At 40.1% G+C, this 17,868-nt stretch overlaps 2 protein-coding genes across 3 annotated transcripts; one reads left to right on the top strand and one right to left on the bottom strand.

Moving 5' to 3' along the window:
- Window positions 1-299: 299 nt before the first annotated feature.
- Window positions 300-7,577, top strand: LOC124304847 (active breakpoint cluster region-related protein). Its single transcript, XM_046763550.1, has 13 exons — window positions 300-905; window positions 1,041-1,521; window positions 1,778-2,006; window positions 2,078-2,357; window positions 3,538-3,717; window positions 3,801-4,016; window positions 4,086-4,205; window positions 4,290-4,534; window positions 4,667-4,928; window positions 5,014-5,296; window positions 5,430-5,700; window positions 5,774-5,945; window positions 6,014-7,577. Exons 1-13 carry the CDS (start codon window positions 792-794, stop codon window positions 6,407-6,409), a joined length of 3,249 nt encoding a protein of 1,082 aa, XP_046619506.1. The 5' UTR covers window positions 300-791; the 3' UTR covers window positions 6,410-7,577.
- Window positions 7,578-8,221: 644 nt separating this feature from the next.
- Window positions 8,222-14,232, bottom strand: LOC124304850 (tyramine beta-hydroxylase). 2 transcript variants are annotated; one of them, XM_046763559.1, is made up of 10 exons: window positions 13,710-14,232; window positions 11,609-11,762; window positions 11,355-11,501; window positions 11,012-11,259; window positions 10,481-10,634; window positions 9,714-9,977; window positions 9,170-9,400; window positions 8,913-9,041; window positions 8,645-8,819; window positions 8,222-8,520 (listed from the first exon to the last, which is right to left on the bottom strand). In XM_046763559.1, the coding sequence occupies exons 1-10, from the start codon at window positions 13,739-13,741 to the stop codon at window positions 8,393-8,395; spliced, it is 1,662 nt and encodes a 553-aa protein (XP_046619515.1). In that variant the 5' UTR covers window positions 13,742-14,232; the 3' UTR covers window positions 8,222-8,392. The 2 variants fall into 2 exon arrangements, with proteins under 2 accessions (XP_046619515.1, XP_046619513.1); XM_046763557.1 differs by lacking the exon at window positions 13,710-14,232 and adding an exon at window positions 11,849-12,182.
- Window positions 14,233-17,868: the final 3,636 nt, after the last annotated feature.

Below are 17,868 nucleotides of genomic sequence, written 5' to 3'. Positions count from 1 at the left end.
TTCTGATTTTCTTTTTACTAGCGAGAGCAGTGATAAATACTGTCTAGACCAGTGGTGACAGCTTCAATCGGAAAATGTTCTTTTCATCGGAGAAAACAAAATCCGAACCTGGCCCCGGGCCCATGTAACTCGTAAGTTTTGTAGGCAAAAGGACAAAATCTTCTATATTTGGGGAGTTCATTCAGTCGGAGAATCCTCCAGGGATGATTTGCAGCCACATGGGTCTGTCTAGCGGTTGATTATGATGTATTTAAAGTGAGGAATGTGTCTAAATAACCGTTAGTAAGAGGAAATATTTACGATTGTACCCAAGAAAATCAAAATCTGATCAAAAATTAATTCAATGAGTGCCGTGGGCTAACGTAAGAAAAGTTCCCCAGACAAATTTGTTGTGGCTTTCCCGGCACGGATTTCGTTATTGCGTAGTGGGGGTTTCACCAAAGACGTCCGTAGGTGTTGTAAGATGACAGCCGACTAGTCGGGCAGGTCGTGAAGATTTTTCTGATGGATCATCGTTGACCGATTGCTCGTTTGCGGTCAGCTCTCTGGGATTCAGTTCGCTGTACACAAATTGAGTAATAGCAGGATTTCGCGGGCTACAAAGTTCCCACGTCACGTTCATGACGGCAATTTTCTCCGAATCCGATAAGATTCCCAGTCTGCCTTGAGGAAATCGTGAGTTCCACGGAAAAGCGCCCACCAAGTGGCAACATATCGCGGGGGTCTTGTATATACAGACGTACGCGCGATGTACGCAGGCCGAGTGATTTGAGATAGTTCATCTATAAGTGATGAGCGTATTTGGTGACTTTCAACGGGTATGGGTGCAGAGATTCCCGGACAGCACCCTGCCTGCCGCTTGGGAGGAGGACGTCCGTGCCAACCTGGTGAAACACAAGCAAAAGGTGAGTAACGTCGTGGCTTATTTGACTCAGTGCACATTTAGACAATGATTTTCTGTCATTTGACAAGTGTCATCGCTTTGGCTATTGGTCGCATGCACAATCAGTATTAAATTTGTCATGCTCTGTACTTGACAGGTTACTGCGCTACGGGAGGAGCTTGAGAAGGAAGAATTTTATGTAGAATATCTAGAAAGACTGTTAGCTGATGTAGAGCGTCACAAACAATTATCCAATTGTCCAAGCTTTGCAGCTGTGGAAGAAAAAACAACAGCAGTTGAAGCCCAGATTAAAAATAGTTACGAAAATCTTGAAAACAATTTACAAAATTCCGATAAACTAACCGGGTTACGCTCAGCCCTTGAATCCTCTGCTCCGTCTCTTCCACTAAGAGAGGATATAAGCAAGCTCCAAGATAAATGCGTGTCTGAATTAAGCTCAACGTTGAGTTCTTGCAAACGGCCCAGGAGCGAGATTCCAAGAAGTCCTGAAAAGGTGCTTGAACTTAGGAGAAACAGTAATCCAGATGTTCCTAGTAATTATGTTACCGTTATCGAAGTAACTGGTAGTACGAAAAAAGACAAAAGTGAAGAAGTAACCAAAGATGGCGACGATAAAGGTAATGCAACCAATTTCTTCATTCAGTAATGTCAATACTGCATTTGTTCTAGACATATTTATTCTTGAAGTATGGTTTTAAAATAGCACGCATAACAAATTATACGATAATAATTGTAGGGTTCTTCGGTACATTTTTTATCATTTTTCTTTGTTCTATTTTTTCATTTAGTGGAGTATCTTCGAAAATTGCTTGGCTACATTTAAGGCTGAATTTAATTTAAAGGTGTTATAAACTTTTCATGTTGTTTATCTAGAATCTGAGAATACAATAAATGAAGAGGCCGAAGATGGAGATTCTGAGGCATCAGATGATGAGCCACTCTATGATTCAGTTGCTTTGGATCCGACGGGAGAATATGTTTACATTGATGCACGTGTTGCCCCACTTACTAATAGTAATCGAGTACCTCTTCGAAGGCCGCCGTCGCTCCCTGACTCACCTGGGAACCAGAGCAATTATGTCAACATTGACTATTTTATACAGTATGGAGTTTTGTAGTCACATATATTGACAAGCAAATATTGCATTATTCAAACAACTTTATCTCTTCCAGGCACAGGGCAGCTATGGACAGCGAGGACGAGGAGGGTGCGAGTCCGGCTCCCCCAATCCTACTCCGTGCACTGAGCACTGACAATGAAACAGGAAGTAGTGATGCAGAGCCGCTCAGTTTGAGTGAAGGAAGCTTAGAATCCCCCACACCTACGACACCACGAAGACATGACAAGGGTGGGGAGCGAGATGACGATCGAACGTCAATGGTCAAGTGCATCATAAATTCCGTCGTTGACAGTGAAGCTGTTTATGTAGAATGTCTTTCCGTCATGCTGCAGGTGATATTTTATGATACAGTAAAATTTGAATCATATTTGAGATATTTTGAGAAATCATCAAAAAGATAGGTATCTAAAAGACCCTTATCCAGCTTCGGAAATGTTCGAAAAACAATATGGTGCAAATAAAGATTATATATAGCTTTCTAGCAGAAAAGCGTTCTAAAAAATCAATTTTACGATGTTCTAGGAAAAATGTTGATGTTTAATGAAAATGTATGTGTGTGCTACATATCCGCAGTTGACCTTTTTCAAGGTTTTTGGTTGAAAACACATTTTTTTGCACTTCTTTGAGTGATTTTTCTATTAGCGCAATGGATCAATACTTTGATTTATATATACACAAAGTTTAACGTCATACTACATCACATATTTGTAAAAGAACGTGCTGCTCCAGTGCACTGATTCACAAATTAATGAGAGAACTGCAAAAAATAATGAGTTCTCAGCCAAAATCCCATCAAAGATCAACTTTGATCATATAGGATGAGTCATTCAATGTGTCGAGAATGGAAAGGGCTTAGTTGACGCGAAGTCACGCACACAATTCATAGCACTGTATATTTATTTATTTATTTATTTAAAGATTAACGGGATATATCCTTGTACATAAAATAAGATGTAATACGATATATAAGCATTAGGTGGCATGGTAGTGTAGTGTAATTTACAAAGAAATGACGATTCATACTTCACTAAAGCTCTAGAGAAGTTACTTATAATATGAAAACTAGTGATGTATGGATCAAACCGATTTACATTCTCATTATATGATGCTAACAGATGGTTGATTACAGAGTAATTACAGAGTTTCTGTGTATGTATCAACGGTAAAGGTAATCATGTTAGAGTGATATTAATTTGGAGAGATCTCATAGCTTCTCTGATTGGCTGGAAGGGCGAACTTTGCATTAACTATGCTTCTCCCATTCTCGATATATATCGAGCAACTCACTCTGTATAACACATGCATACATGTTTATTAAACATCCAAATTATTGTTACAACTGTACAGAACTAATCTTTCAGAGCGTGCATGTATCTATTCAATGTATTTATATGAACCATTTTGTTATTCAACCATTTTTGAGGCTGGAAAAGGCCCTTACGGGAATCCATTCTTTCACAAGTCAAAGTGACAGGTTTAAAATAAAATGTGCGTTTTTGTCTTCTTTTGTAGTATATGAAGGCTATCAGAGCTACATTGACAACATCGCAGCCTGTGATTTCGGAGGAGGAGTTTGGCACAATGTTTTATAAAATTCCAGAGCTGCATGCGCTGCATAGAGACTTTTTGGAAGGTTTGCGAAAAAAGTCGGAGAAGTGGGATTCCCGAACTACGATTGGAGAGCATTTCAAGGTGCCTACTTTTTATTTCATACTTGATATACCTTATTGAGGTAGATGAATATTTTGACAATTATTTTAATGTATTCCTATCAGGTGATGGCAAGCAACATTGGCCTTTACGGAGCTTTCTTACACAATTATGCCCGTGCCACGGATACTGTGCGCCGATGCAGTGCCAATTCCGCTCAATTTGGACAGATCACAAAAGATATTAGACTGAAAGGCCTACCTAAGGGACAGGGACTCTCCCTGGAAGATCTCCTTCACAAGCCCGTTGCCCGTGTTCAGAAGAATGCCTTAGTACTGCACGTGAGTAGTCGTCTTTCATTCAATTTCCGGTAAAATCAAACGAATTCATTATGGAAATGTCGATTTCAGGATCTCCTTAAGCACACGCCGTCAAATCACGCAGATCACACGCCATTGTCCGAGGCCTTGGCAATGACTAGACACTTTCTTGATGAATTTAATATTATTCAGACAAAATCTATGTTTCCTGTAAGTATTTTGACCCAATTTCCTTTGCGTATCACATTTAATTCAAAATACGTGATAAGCCTAATGTGATCCTAACTATTACAGAGCCATGACCGAGCCCAGAGAAGACTGGTTAAGAATTCGTTTGTCGTCGAACTTGCAGATGGGCACCGTAAATTGCGACATTTATTTTTGTTCAATGACGTTATTGCCTGTGCAAAATACAAGGCTTCTGGAAGAGACAAGTTCACTTTTGAACTGAAGTGGTACGTTCCTCTAGGTGAGGCCCTCGTCTCGGAAGATAGTGGTGAACCGCGAGAGACAAGTCCAGCAAACGTTGTTGCTCTCAGGTATACATATCTTGTAACACATAATAACACAAGTTTTATTTTTCCTAATCATTAGATGGTTTTATGCCTATTTTTGTTTATTACGGCACTATACAGTATGCACAAACTATAATATATTTCTCTTCGAGATAGATCTCAGGCATGCACGGTAAGGGACCAAATTTTATGGGAAGAAAAGAACGATGAGAAGAGAATTAGGATCGGTGGAAGAGGGTCGGAAAAACATCGGAAAAAATTGGCTGAACTTGAGGCTCAGCTGGTACTGGCTTCCCCAAATCTTGTTCTACGGGTTGCGCATAAAGGGCAACATCGTGCCCACAATTCGTACACTTTCTTTCTCTCCAGCGAATTTGAACGTGCGCAGTGGGTCGAGGCTGTTGAAGCGTTACAACAGGTACTTTGAAACAGCAAAATACTTCTGAATCAAAATAATTGAATTAATTAAATTTCACTGACCATACTGGCAAATCAATTGTTAGGGTGGCCAACCTCCAGGGCCATTGCCGTTATCCATGTATGAGCTCCAGGCGTGGGTTACTGCCTGCCGGACTTACCTGCAAACTGATATGGGCAGTTACCTTCTACGCTCGGGACGAGACGAAAGTCTCTTATTGGGTGATTTGCATATCACCCTACTCGGACTCACACCTCCTGGATTGGACAGGCCTGGGGATCTCTATGTAACGGTGGAAGTCGACAGCTATGGCCACTATTTCAAGCGGGCCAAAAGTCGGATTGCCAGAGGTCAAGCACCAACTTGGGGTGCGTGTAGTTCCATTAGGGCAGGCATTAGTACATACTGCAATAGTACTATGCTAGATGACATTTTTAAAGCACTATCTATTAAAGGATACTTTGATTGGTACGGCATAATATTTGGTTGATTCCCATTTAGGTGAGACTTTCGTTGTTGAATTAGAAGGAAGTCAAAACGTAAGGATTCTATTGTATGAAGAATTTGGTTCGAGAGCTGTACTAAGAGGTAAATGTACACAGCGACTGAGTAGATCATGGCTTCAGTCCGAACAAGTTGAGAGAGCCTTGAGTCTAGGCCCTGCGACGCTTGATGTAGTACTAAAATTTGTTCCAAGCGAAGTAACGCTACGAAGAGTACCTTCCGCTAAACCCCAAGGGCTGTTTGGTGCAAAGATTCAACAAGTTTGCAAGTCAGTAATACATAAAACAGACACGTTTAGACTAGGGTTTTTATCAATTTACGTCATCATCAATTTATTTCAGGCGAGAAAAACGCGACGTTCCTTTCATAGTGACTGCCTGTGTTCGTGAAGTTGAAAGACGGGGAGTTGGCGAAGTCGGATTGTACAGAGTGTCCGGTTCAGCTTCTGATTTAATCAAACTTCGAAAATCATTCGAAAGCAACGCTTACGAAGCTGAGCAACTTCTCAAAGAGGTAAATTGGTGACAGTATGAACTCGCATCTACAGTTGGACAGTCAGCTGATCCGATTCATAATTTCAGGTGGACGTTCATTCAGTAACCGGCGTTTTGAAACTTTACCTCCGTGAAATGCCAGAAGCCTTATTCACCGACGCACTTTATCCTGCCTTTCTTGAGGCCTTCCAGACCGGAGAGATGACTAGGGTAGCTGCTTTAAAAAGAGTCCACGAAAACCTGCCGCCTGTCAACAGAGCCGTCATTGACTTTCTCCTGTCTCATTTGATTCGTGTCAACAAACACGAGGCACAGAACAAAATGTCCCTGCACAATTTAGCTACCGTGTTCGGACCTACACTCTTGCGACCCGGTACTCATTCCCGCGCGGATCCAAAGAGTCGAGACCCTCTTGCCGCTGGAACCGTTGACGTTATGGCTCAGGCCGGGATCTTATATTGCTTCCTACAAACGCACCTGTAACAAAATCAATCACTCTAGTCCAAGATTGGCGACGTACAATTGACGTGTACGCTATCGACGCTTTACGATAGATGACAGGAATTCAGTATTTTTGGGTTTCGTTATACGTTTTTTTATACAGATTTTTTTTATACGATCTATATTACGGACGGAAATGATGTAGCATTTGATTAGTTATACGGATACGCCGCATAATTCTATATCCTAATATATTATATAAATATTATAAAATAATTCGAATTAGTGATATCAGGATTGAATATTTAACCACTGGCAGTCGAACAGCAACGAGTTTGGCTGCTTCTACAAGGTAAATTGAAGGTACTTTGATGATGAAACGCGTCGTGAGGTCTTTTCACGACGACGATCTGAAATGATTAGATACTACATTATATTTTTTACTATGGACTTTTCTGCGGCCAATACTGCCAAAGTGTGCTTGTGAGAATCTTTCTATTTTATGCTTTGTCGTGGTTTTCTTCCTTTTGATTTTTATTGCTATTATCATTTTCATCATCTCTCCATTTGATTATTCCATACGCGAAACTTTATTCACAAACTACCAGGTACGAGAAAGGTATTTGTCATAGTGAAAGTTCTCACGTACATATTTAATTAATAACGAGAGAAAACCAGTGTTCATGCGTCTTCTACCAGTTGTGTACAATGTTTTGTAGTGTAGTTATGAGTACCGGGTGTAATTTGGATGATTCCGTTCTTTTCTTTTTGCGTCAAAAGTTTTGGGTGTCTTGCGTTTACGCGCAGCTAGTGAGAAGAAGAAAAGTTTATTAATAAAATCGAAGGAAGACACTCAGAAAAACGGAAACAATCGGATAGAGAAAGATCTGTAAAGACAATTCATTCTAATTTTTAATGCGCATACACCGTGTATTATAATACCGTATAATATATTACATATTTTTTAATTTTATACTATATGATCGCAACTAGATAAGCAATTGGCGTGGCCGTCATTTTGTAATATATACCTACATACATATACATATATATGTGTACGTAACACACACCTGTGTTTGGATTTATGGTATAAGATGAGAATCAATCGATTAATCTTGTAACGATAATGTTGCCGAGATCGCGTAGCTAAGTACGATCTGAAATACGTAATGTACACATTTATACCGGACAAATTATACATCTATATATTATATATAAACATATAAGATATGAATATTGTATCAATATACATCATTTATATAATCTTTCCGCAACTTCCGTTGTTTTTTATTTATGTATCGATATTTTCCATCCAACTAAATCGTTTGGATGAATGAAAAGCATTGTTTACAAAACTTTGATAAGGGGAAGGCGAGCAGCCTCGGGGATTTCCTGGGGCGTTTGGAAACTTTGCTTTTATCAGGCTTCTTTGATAGAGTGCTTGCGCGTTTTCTTACTTTAGTGCACACTCGTTTGGAAACAAAAAGCGAGTTTTATAAACGTCTCAGCATCGTGTTAGCTCTTCAATAATTTTCCACATGAATACGCACTTTACATGTCCTTGGTCCATGTTTCCTTTTGTAAACGAAAACGTATTGTTGCCTTGAATCGTTTACCCAGAACCAATATTTTTATACACCTACACAGAAAGTCCGAGCTGAATCATTTACTTCAGCGTGATAACGTCCTATAAATACCTAAACCTGGCATGTGTTTCATCCACGACAAACAAGCCACATAATAATTGCGGCAGGGAAAAAATAATTTTATCAAATTTTGCAACATAGAAACTTCTCAAAATTTAATACATCAAATCTCAACTGATCACTGAATGAATATTTTCTGTTTTATCACATTCACTTTTATTGATACATTTTCGCATTTTACAGGACAATTCAAGGACCAAATGGGGTACATATTTTTGCAACGAGTGCATCTTCACACATGAATCTGAATAATATATTTATTTTACGGCATACGTTTCTTTGAAGTCTTCAAGTGTATTCTAATTATATTCCGTAATGATTATGCGTTTTCGTAGATACCGAGGCAGTCACGAGCTGGTGGAGACAAGGGCAACCGGATCGGTGTCAACGCCGCGTTTTCCCACAGCCCTGGAAGTCGGGAGCCATCCGAGCTGTTACATTGCATACCTGCGGGAAGGAAGAAAGCGTCGACATCGTCCAAAGAGAGTGTTAATGATCAGCTATGGAACTTGGACCAAATCGTCCCGTGAACCTGGGTCCTGACCAAAGCCGCAGCTTCATTACCACGTACTTAATGGCGCGGCCATGTAAAGATCGTGGAGGGCTGCTATGCGGACCCTGTTCCATTCGATGCTGTGGTAGTTCTCTGATATTCCCTTGGCGTTCGACGTCGGCTGGTTCTCCCAGTCTCGCATGTAACGGAAGTATGTCCTAAGCGCGTCGCTGCTAATCGCGCTTTTGCACACCTGGATAAGTTACGCAATTTAACGATCGATTTGCGGTGGTTGCAGACATTATTAGCATTCTCAATGTAGTGCAAGTTCGACAATCGTACTTACCTCTAGTCTCGTACTCGGATAATAGTGAATGTAGTTGACGCACATCTCATCCGATATCGCGAATCCACCCAACGTGACGTTGGACCTCTTCAGACTGTTGTACGTGCACGTTGTTATCAAAGAATCCCCCTGAAAGTGGGTGCTGAGTACAATAATCTATATGTTTTTGTTACGAAGTATCGAGATGCGTAAAAAGGAACAATAATAATAATAGCAGTAACAGCGATAAATTACACGCTTCGCCGAGAAATACCTACGGGCAAAACGGTGATGGGTTTGGGGAGTAGTCTGATTTCCTGAAAATGGGTCGAGTAGTGATTGTCGTGGTTCAGTATCGGTAGTTCAATGCCGTCCCTTACGTGACGAGTCGCGACCTGCGTACCGAGCAAATGGGTGTGAAGCTGAGACCCGAATATTTTTATTCCTTCCCTGGGCAAACCAACTCCGGTACATTCCGCTATGCAGTGACCCGAAAGAGTGAAGGCTTCCTAAACAGCAAATTCATTGATATTGGTATATGCGACGTGTGTAGAAATAGATCCTGAGATGTTAGATTTTTATATTTCCGAAGTTTCGATCGATCAAGTTTGATCGAGAATTCAATTTAACGCAGATTTTTAGTTGAAGTCACAAATTGTTCAGTGGTAAATTTATTTAAACTGTGGTTGGTGAGCCGCCCAAGAGAATAAGATATACCACTTAGTTAATTTAAACATCGCGCGAGTATCCGTGACATCTTTATTTTTTAATCAAACCTAATCGATCGAAACTTCAGGCTAATTAAGGTACATAAATTCTTACCTGCCCGGGTGGTATTGCCATCTTGTCCGTGTATTCAAGACCGAGCTCTATTACGCCCGCATCGTACTTCCGAAGGGTTTTTGTGAGAACAAATTGAATTCCCGACGAATCTACCTGGCCTGAATGTAACTCGGGATTGTTGTAATGAACCTCTAGCATTACATGGCGATTGAAATCCTCACCGCCTATCGGAAGACCAGCTTCATCCGGGTAAACGAATGCCTCCGCCCCCATTGCCCAGGCCGCCAGTACCTTTTGGCACACCTGCAATCGCCCAAGATGGTCAGTTCAAAATAAAAGGTATTAACAAGTTGATTGGAATCTCTTGATCGCAACTTGCCTAGTTTCTAAAGGAAAAAAGGCTCATCAATGCCGCAGTACTTCGACCACCCTGATGAAAATGATTCCTACGATATTCAACGAATTTTTAGGGAAATTGGGCGATTTCGTGTATAAAATTTTGTGAAAAAAATTATTTTCGTACAAAATTATAAATATGCATAGTTTCTCATAAAAACTTATAGATTTCTCATCAAAATTTGTATTTTTTCAGTAAAAAATCTACAAGCTACTACAATTCTTAACAAAAGATACCAATTGTTTGGGAAACACTATGCATATTTAAAATTTTATAAGAAATAATACAAAATGTTACAATTTCTGTAAAAATTCGTAATAGTAGAAATTGTCACCTGGACACCAATCTCGTCGAAAAATTTCAAAGAAATCGTTGAGCTACAATAAAAGAAACGAATCTTGTACTTCACCTTGGTTTCCTCCGGTCGATCGGGATGATTGCACGGGCCGGCGTATGAGGGAATAGATCTTTCGGGGGGCCCAGCGCAATGGAATATTTCCATATGATGAACAAGGTGCTCATTGCCCGGTTGAATCACCGGTCCGAACTTGAGGACGTGGTGCCTATCGAACAAAAATCAATCGGATTATCGCTATAACGCACGTAATACAATATCTCATTATTTGAAAAAAGAAACGGGTTGATAAAATTTCCAAAAGATTCGGCCGAGTCCAGAGACGATCGACATGGATCGGAAAAAATTCAGGAAGGTTCGGGCGGGTCCCGAAAAACTGGGACTAGTTCGAGCGGGTCCGGCAACCGTCGATGCTGATTAGAAAAAAATCGGTCGGGTTCAGGTATGTACAGAAACTGTAAAAACGCGTGAAAATGAATCCGGAACGGAACGCAAAAAAATCAGAAGGGTTCAGACGGGTTTGGAAACGATCGAAACGAGTCAAAAATAATATCATCCTTTCGCTCAATTTGTTTCTTGGCCTACCTGTCTCTCAAGGAGGAGGGAAGCTTGTGAACGTTGCACCAGTAGGTCGTTTCATCGCTGGGTACCTTGACCTGGCTTGCCAAAAGTTCTAATGTCCAAGCGTCGTTCGGGACCGGCGCTGCGCGGTGAACCACCCTGGGTAGTTGAGCCCTGGACATCCCCGTCACCTTGGCGTCGGAGACTTGCAGACCCGCGATGGAGTACAAGGGCCCTTCGCCTTTCAACCAGACAATGTGCGTCGTCCCATCCTGATGGGTAGTATGTATAAATCCGTCGACATCGAATAATTCTTACAAGTGATATAAAACTTTGGTTTGTATCACGGCAATTGTGATGGTCATACTTCGATAACGTAGTCCTCGTTGTCGCAGGTGTCAAATTTTCTTGTATAAGAAAATTTCGTCACATTTCCCCGCTTTTTCCATAAAAAGTCTTTGCAGTCTTGTTGATCGTCGACGCTTATTTTACCGTCTTCATCCGCCCAAACGTCCTGCAGGAAAATATTTACTGTACGTCCGCAAGAATTTCATGCAATAATATGTAGAAAAAGTAACGTCGATATCGGGTAAAAATCGGCTAACTAGCCAAAGGTGTTACTTGTAGGTTTATTTCCCGATGCCAGCCTGACCACAAAATGCAATAATCAGCCGGGCTCTTCTCGCCGTAATCAGAGAATCCAACCGCAAACCAGGTGTTATCTTCACCGACATAGTGAACTTCTACCATGATCGTTTCGTCCGTCAGTTCGACCCTAAAAAAATGTTTCCCGTCATGTTATATCAGAATTTGATGTATTTTTCGGAGTCAGTCGGTTTACTGCAGGTCGAAAAAATGCACCTCCAGTGAAACGTCACATCGGAACCCAAGGGTATCGAATGTACGCGGTTGCTTTCCGTCCCTCTTTTTGATACTTTAATGGTATTTTCAATCGCTGGTTGGCCATGATTGGACTGGGAGAGACTCGTCGTAATTCCTACAGCGAGAAGCAGCAAGAATAACATTTTCATGTTTGCGATGCGGGACGTGATACTTTGACAAAGTGATCGATATACTTCGCGAGTAACAGATTAATTATTTTCTAAATTATTTTCTGGGTAAGACGATGCAGCTAGACTTATGAAAAGAGCAAACTTCGACGTTGGGAATCGCGACCTCGTATTCGGTACCAAGTTCGAAACGAGACTCAAGACTGCCGCGCATCCGACGAGCGTATTTCCACCCCGACAATGTATAGGACGTCGACGAAGACGGGGATACAGATCCTACGGACGCCTGCGCTTCTACAGGATCGCGCATCTTCAGCGATTTTTATCCAGAAGGTATCCCAAGCCTCGGCCTTTATAAATATGTTATATTGTATTATTAATAAATTTGGCCTAATATTTTTTTTACTAAAAGTTAAAAATGCTGGATAATTTGTTGAAAATCATCGCTAGCAATAACAATTTGAACGCGACTCGTCATGGTTATACGTATTTTCATCAATGTAATCAACCATGAAATTAACTCCAATTACGCGAAGATTGCTTGATCGCTTTGCTAACGATAAGCGAAGGAGTCGATTAGACGAGGTTTTGCGGACCCGGATAACTGATATTGTTGGAGTTGCCTTAGCACGTAGATTGAAGCGTTGCTGAAATTCTGACTATTGAGATTAGACAGCTTATACGATTTTGCAATATTAAAACGGGCGAAGGTGAAGTGAAAAAAGGATAGCGCGCAATCCTCCTCTACCACGCGTTTGAATCGCGTGAAAGCATGAAACTCCCGAACGTTTCGACCTCATTTCATTAGGAGAGTGCCGTGAATAATATGCAAGTACGAACTGCCAATGGACCCCAGGGCACATTCCAACGGGGTGATATTGCATTCCTTCGGGCTGACGCGACGTTTAAGAAACCGCAATCAAGAAATTCCTCGGTTATGAATTTCGTTTCCGTTATACAGAGTCATCTATACAGCTGCCGTATACACGTATAGATCACAAGATCTTTTCAAGATTACACGTTAGCTTCTCAATCCGATAGGGGATGACAGCTTCCAATTTATTTATTATATATGTATAGGTGTACACATACATGCAGCTGCATATATCAATGGGAAAGACAAACATTGAACTGCAAAGATACATAAATCTTCTCTGCTACTGTGTCATAAAGTGTTTCGCAACGTGACGCAATGCTTGACACTACGTTTTATATGTATGCACGTGTATATATAGAAACAGATCTGCGTCCACACGTATTGCATTGTTGTGCTAGCATTTCCAATTATTGAAAAAGAAACTAGATTTCCTCTTAACTACTCAACTTTGAAACAAACTATCCTCAAGCACCAGCTGCCAAATAAATGTTGTTTTTTTTTTTTTTTTTTTATACAGTACGATAGTCGGTTGCTAAATTTAAAAACGCAAAAATAAACGCCTGCGGCGGAAAATATATTATACTTATAGATATTCGTAAAGCCATATCATACATATACAGTATCCAATAATCAAATATTATTTGCTTCCGCTACATTTGCATCGGTAATCGATCAGAACAATCAGGTATATGTGTTACATTTAATGATCAATCGTGCTTAGATGAATTATTGTAACTTAACACGCATTCAGGCGCTAGTTGGCAGCGATTAGCAAGCGAATCGAATGAGATAAAGACGACGACACGACAGCTTTCGGTTTTGCTTGCATACATACCTATGCGTGGACTTGAATGTTTTCGCAAGCATTATTGTGAAAATCAACTGTATTTTTCTTTACACATTTTTTATGTATGCAAATGCAAACATATATCTGTACTTTTATAGCTAATTCGTGCATACAAGTTGCCGAAGATCAAGGATTCAGGTTATCCGTACATACAAACACGTCGCACTGACTATACAAACATCCAGTTACAGTGGAATAATTAAGATCGATTGAGATTAATGACACGCCATAAATGCATGAGCCGTTTATTTCTATTTACTTAACTAAAGATACATGTATAATGTATATAATGTATGATACGTATTTGGTGTCCCGCCTTCTTCAAAACCCTGCAACCGGCTCAATAATTTACTAATTTATACTTTAAAGTTCCGCGTTGTGACAACAAGGATTCTTCAGATACGCGCAGGTGTGTGTTTGTCGGGGAAAATAACCTTACCGTAATAATCTCCCCAAAAAAAATCGTCTGAAAAGTTACTAAATATCAATAGTTATTCGGGGAATCCCCGTGACGTAAGATTACTACAATTCTCGATTTAAAAAAAATCGCATTCTCACGTCAGTTAACGCATCTCGTCTAATTCCCATTGTCAATGGTAAGAGGAAAAAGAAGAGACCTGTCAGAAGACATTGACCTTCCTCGCCTCGCATCATTGCCTCCCTAGAAATAAGAAAAAGTTTCTGCCGGCATAGTTATTCGTTTACGTATGAATGTAACATTGCAGCACACGACGTCGGACGGTGAACCAGTGAAAAATTTGCGATCACATAGATTATCGACAAGTCTCATTCAGCGTCGCATCGGCACGGCATATCAGGGCCGTGTTACCGCGTAGCGTCGTTGCCAACCGAGAAGGTCGGAGGCGTGCGGCAAGGAGGGGATGGCAGCAGGTTCGAGTGGTTGGGGGGGGGGAGCGAAAAGGAGGGGATGCGGGTTGTCTAGCGATGGGGGCGGGGGGGGGGGGGGGGGGGGGGGGGGGAGGGACGGTTCCAGCGAAACTTCGTTCCGTGTCTCGCATCAGTCAGTGTCGGAGAAACTTGTGAACGGTTGGAGGCACATCCCGCGACCGACTTCTTGCGTGAGGAATGTAATCTCTATGTGCCGATTGATTCTCCTTGTCTCTGCGCGTGACCAGCAACAACTTCAACTCCCTTAGGTAAGATTAAATTGAAAAGAATTACTGTGTATTATGAATAATGAAAGATTATTTGTAAAAATTTTTCTCACGTTTCTGTTTTCGATTTATTTAAAACTGTTGTATGTGTATATCGTGTCATCATTTTTGCGATCAACGAGTTAAACGTTACCGTATAATACTGTAATCGTTAACCTTCGTGACATCAATTTTACACGTGGCGTTGAGTCACGCGTGAGATCACGCGTCACTGTGTAGATAGAATTTTCTTTAATCCAATGATTCGCGGGTAATATAATATGGGTAGTAATTGTGAACCATTTATGTTATTTACTCGAAGCGTAACGCTAAGAATTAGTAATGTAGTTTTTTTTCTTAGTTATACCACTTGTTAGTTGATTCTTTAATTGACGTGCGGGACGAAGCAGCGCGTAATCTAACAGACTGTAAGCTTACGTCGTGTTAGCTTACTTGCAATGCAACACACTTTTGCATATGTAATCCTTTAAACGCGAAGCGATTCGTTTACCATTTGAAAAAGCTCGTTTGAATACTCGTCCGGCGCTAGACGACGCGTCGCTAACCTATTCACGTGGAGTCAAAGCTCTCGAATCACGTCATACATGAATAGCGGCCCCCCAAACCAGCTGACCGACAGACGACCGAACGTTTCACCTTGAGACCTCCTGAGGGCCAAAGTCTCGAGCCGACAGGCGCGTTGCATTGCGCCGGTTGATGCACTCGGAAAATAATAAGCGAAATACAAAGCGGAGGAAGCTGAACTCCCGGCACGCGTTAACCGCTTGAAATCTAATCACGTTTCGTCTAATCGTTATAGTTGTGACTCCGATGTCATTTCATCTTAAACATGGTGTGATATAGATAATAATTAACCGTACGGGCAAGCCTTCGGAGTCCACATGCTAAAAATAGAATCAGGTTTCAATTGCGGCTACGTCATTGAAATTAATCCTCTCCTATACTCTTCTTACAACTGGCAATATTATAGGTGAAATACTTCGTAAAAGATGCTGATATTTTTATCAAGCAGACGGATCAGTGCTCACTTATCTCTCACGGTTATAATTTTTTTTTTTTTTTTTTCTCCTCAAACATTTACTCCCGCAATAAAATATAAAAAACGTATACATATATTTACATCGAATGGCGAAATTGAATCGTATTGATAAGTATTCTTACCACCTATTTTACATAGTTTTTTTTTTTTTTTGGGATATTTAGAGAACTTTTAAACATATTTCTTTACGATGTTTTTGCTATTCCTGATAGTAAACTAGTGGGTTTTCAATAATCGAGAGTAATTGTTGCGATGTAATGTAAATTATTATTGTTGACAACAAATTCGATTGACAAAGATCGGGAAAATTTAAGGAATAATTTATTTCCGAGAAAGTTAACCCTCTACACGTATAAATGTTTTATATAAATTAAAAGTTTTTAGGGTCGCTGATTACGAAACTAAAATCGGATTGTGTAAATTCAAGATGGCGGACGAAAATTTCAAATTCGATCGAATCCGGAAAAAAAATTCTGGTCATAGATTTTTGGGGCTGCTGATTACCAATCTGTAATCAAGTTTTGAAAATTCAGTATGGTGGATCCAATCAGTTACCCCGAAAACCCTTGCATAGAGTGTTTTACCGGATTTGATCAAATTTGAAATTTTCCTCCACCATATTGGATTCACCACTTTGAATTTTCGAAATCTGCTTTCAGATTCGTAATCAGCTACCCCAAAAGCAAAAACTATTATGTTGTTATAAAAGTTGACTCGGTATAATAATCTGTGACTCAAAGGGTTAAACCCGTTACGCGAGGGGTTTAAGATAAGGTGGAAAACTGTACTTTGGCAGAAGTTAGTACCTATTCATTTGCAACGGTATGTTTTTTTATTTTTTTTGATTTTTTTTGATTTTTTTTTTATTCGTCGGCGATCGCCGTTCTAAATTTATGCATGTTGGTACTGCGCGTCGAGACGCGACGGCGTAGAAATAGAATTAAACAACATATGTATTTACTTATAGTTATACTTAATACACGTTCGACTCGCGTCTGGTCAAGTGGAAGAAATCAGTCAATAAAGTCTCCTTGAAAAACTTTCATGTTTCATTATATTTACACGCGCAGACTTCTTTTCGCGACGAGTCTCCTAGCTCTCGGCAACAGTTGTAATGTGCAGTCCTCTGCATTTTGCAAATCATGCTTATTATGTAGGCTAAAGTTTTTGCTCTCGCAATCATGAAACACATTTTTGCATGCCTTTTTCTACAGGGATCTACAACGGACACGTTGTCTTCACTTTTTGCAACATGTACAGTATTTATTAGCAACGTTGCGAATCGTACGGTATATAAAATACGCGCGTATTATATATATATATATATATATATATATATATTATATTTATAAGTATAAATACGTGACTTTGAATCGAACCCGTTTTTGTTGCAAGCAGAATATATTTATCGGCAACGCGCCGTTAGTGGTAACTTATTGTGAGTCTAGTAATTAATATAGCTGTAGTCGTTCTACATCGGCTATCAATTGACTCAACTGCAAATTACACCACGCGATAGTTTCGTACTACTATATTTGTGTATAATGAGAGCTTCACGATCGATCAATTTTATTCCAGGTATAATACACGTGTGTTGGTTTTTTCAGATACAATAATTGTTGTATCGGTGTGATTGGAAAATATTTTCGACACAACGTATGTATTATTCGAGAGTAATGATGTACGAATTATAGTATTTTAGGAATGAGCAAGAATCTATAACCGATAATTCGATCACGTGAAGCTGTTCGTCATCATGCATGTTTGGTTGAAATTATACTCAGTAGGTATCTTGTTATCAGTGTTGAATCACGTTCTTACTTACAAAAATTCGTGTTACGTCACCGGCGTGTGCGTAATTCACAGATCGTCGGTAATGGTTAGAATTAATTGAAGTACATAAATTACGTGTAAAATTATTCGGTACAGGTTT

The sequence above is a fragment of the Neodiprion virginianus genome, chromosome 5 (assembly GCF_021901495.1).
Source record: "Neodiprion virginianus isolate iyNeoVirg1 chromosome 5, iyNeoVirg1.1, whole genome shotgun sequence".
Taxonomy (NCBI): domain Eukaryota; kingdom Metazoa; phylum Arthropoda; class Insecta; order Hymenoptera; family Diprionidae; genus Neodiprion; species Neodiprion virginianus.
Note: the sequence above shows the minus strand (reverse complement) of the source record. Positions and strands in the feature narration are given on the sequence as shown.

Excerpts from the sequence above, each read along its gene's own strand:
- LOC124304847 (XM_046763550.1), top strand. The coding sequence starts at position 792 with ATGAGCGTATTTGGTGACTTTCAACGGGTATGGGTGCAGAGATTCCCG. Across the intron at positions 4,929-5,013 it reads CTGTTGAAGCGTTACAACAG|GGTGGCCAACCTCCAGGGCC; the intron begins GTACTTTGAAAC and ends ATCAATTGTTAG. Across the intron at positions 5,701-5,773 it reads AAGATTCAACAAGTTTGCAA|GCGAGAAAAACGCGACGTTC; the intron begins GTCAGTAATACA and ends AATTTATTTCAG.
- LOC124304850 (XM_046763557.1), bottom strand. The coding sequence starts at position 12,018 with ATGAAAATGTTATTCTTGCTGCTTCTCGCTGTAGGAATTACGACGAGT. Across the intron at positions 11,260-11,354 it reads ACGAGGACTACGTTATCGAA|GATGGGACGACGCACATTGT; the intron begins GTATGACCATCA and ends ACTACCCATCAG. Across the intron at positions 8,820-8,912 it reads ATCCGAGTACGAGACTAGAG|GTGTGCAAAAGCGCGATTAG; the intron begins GTAAGTACGATT and ends TAACTTATCCAG.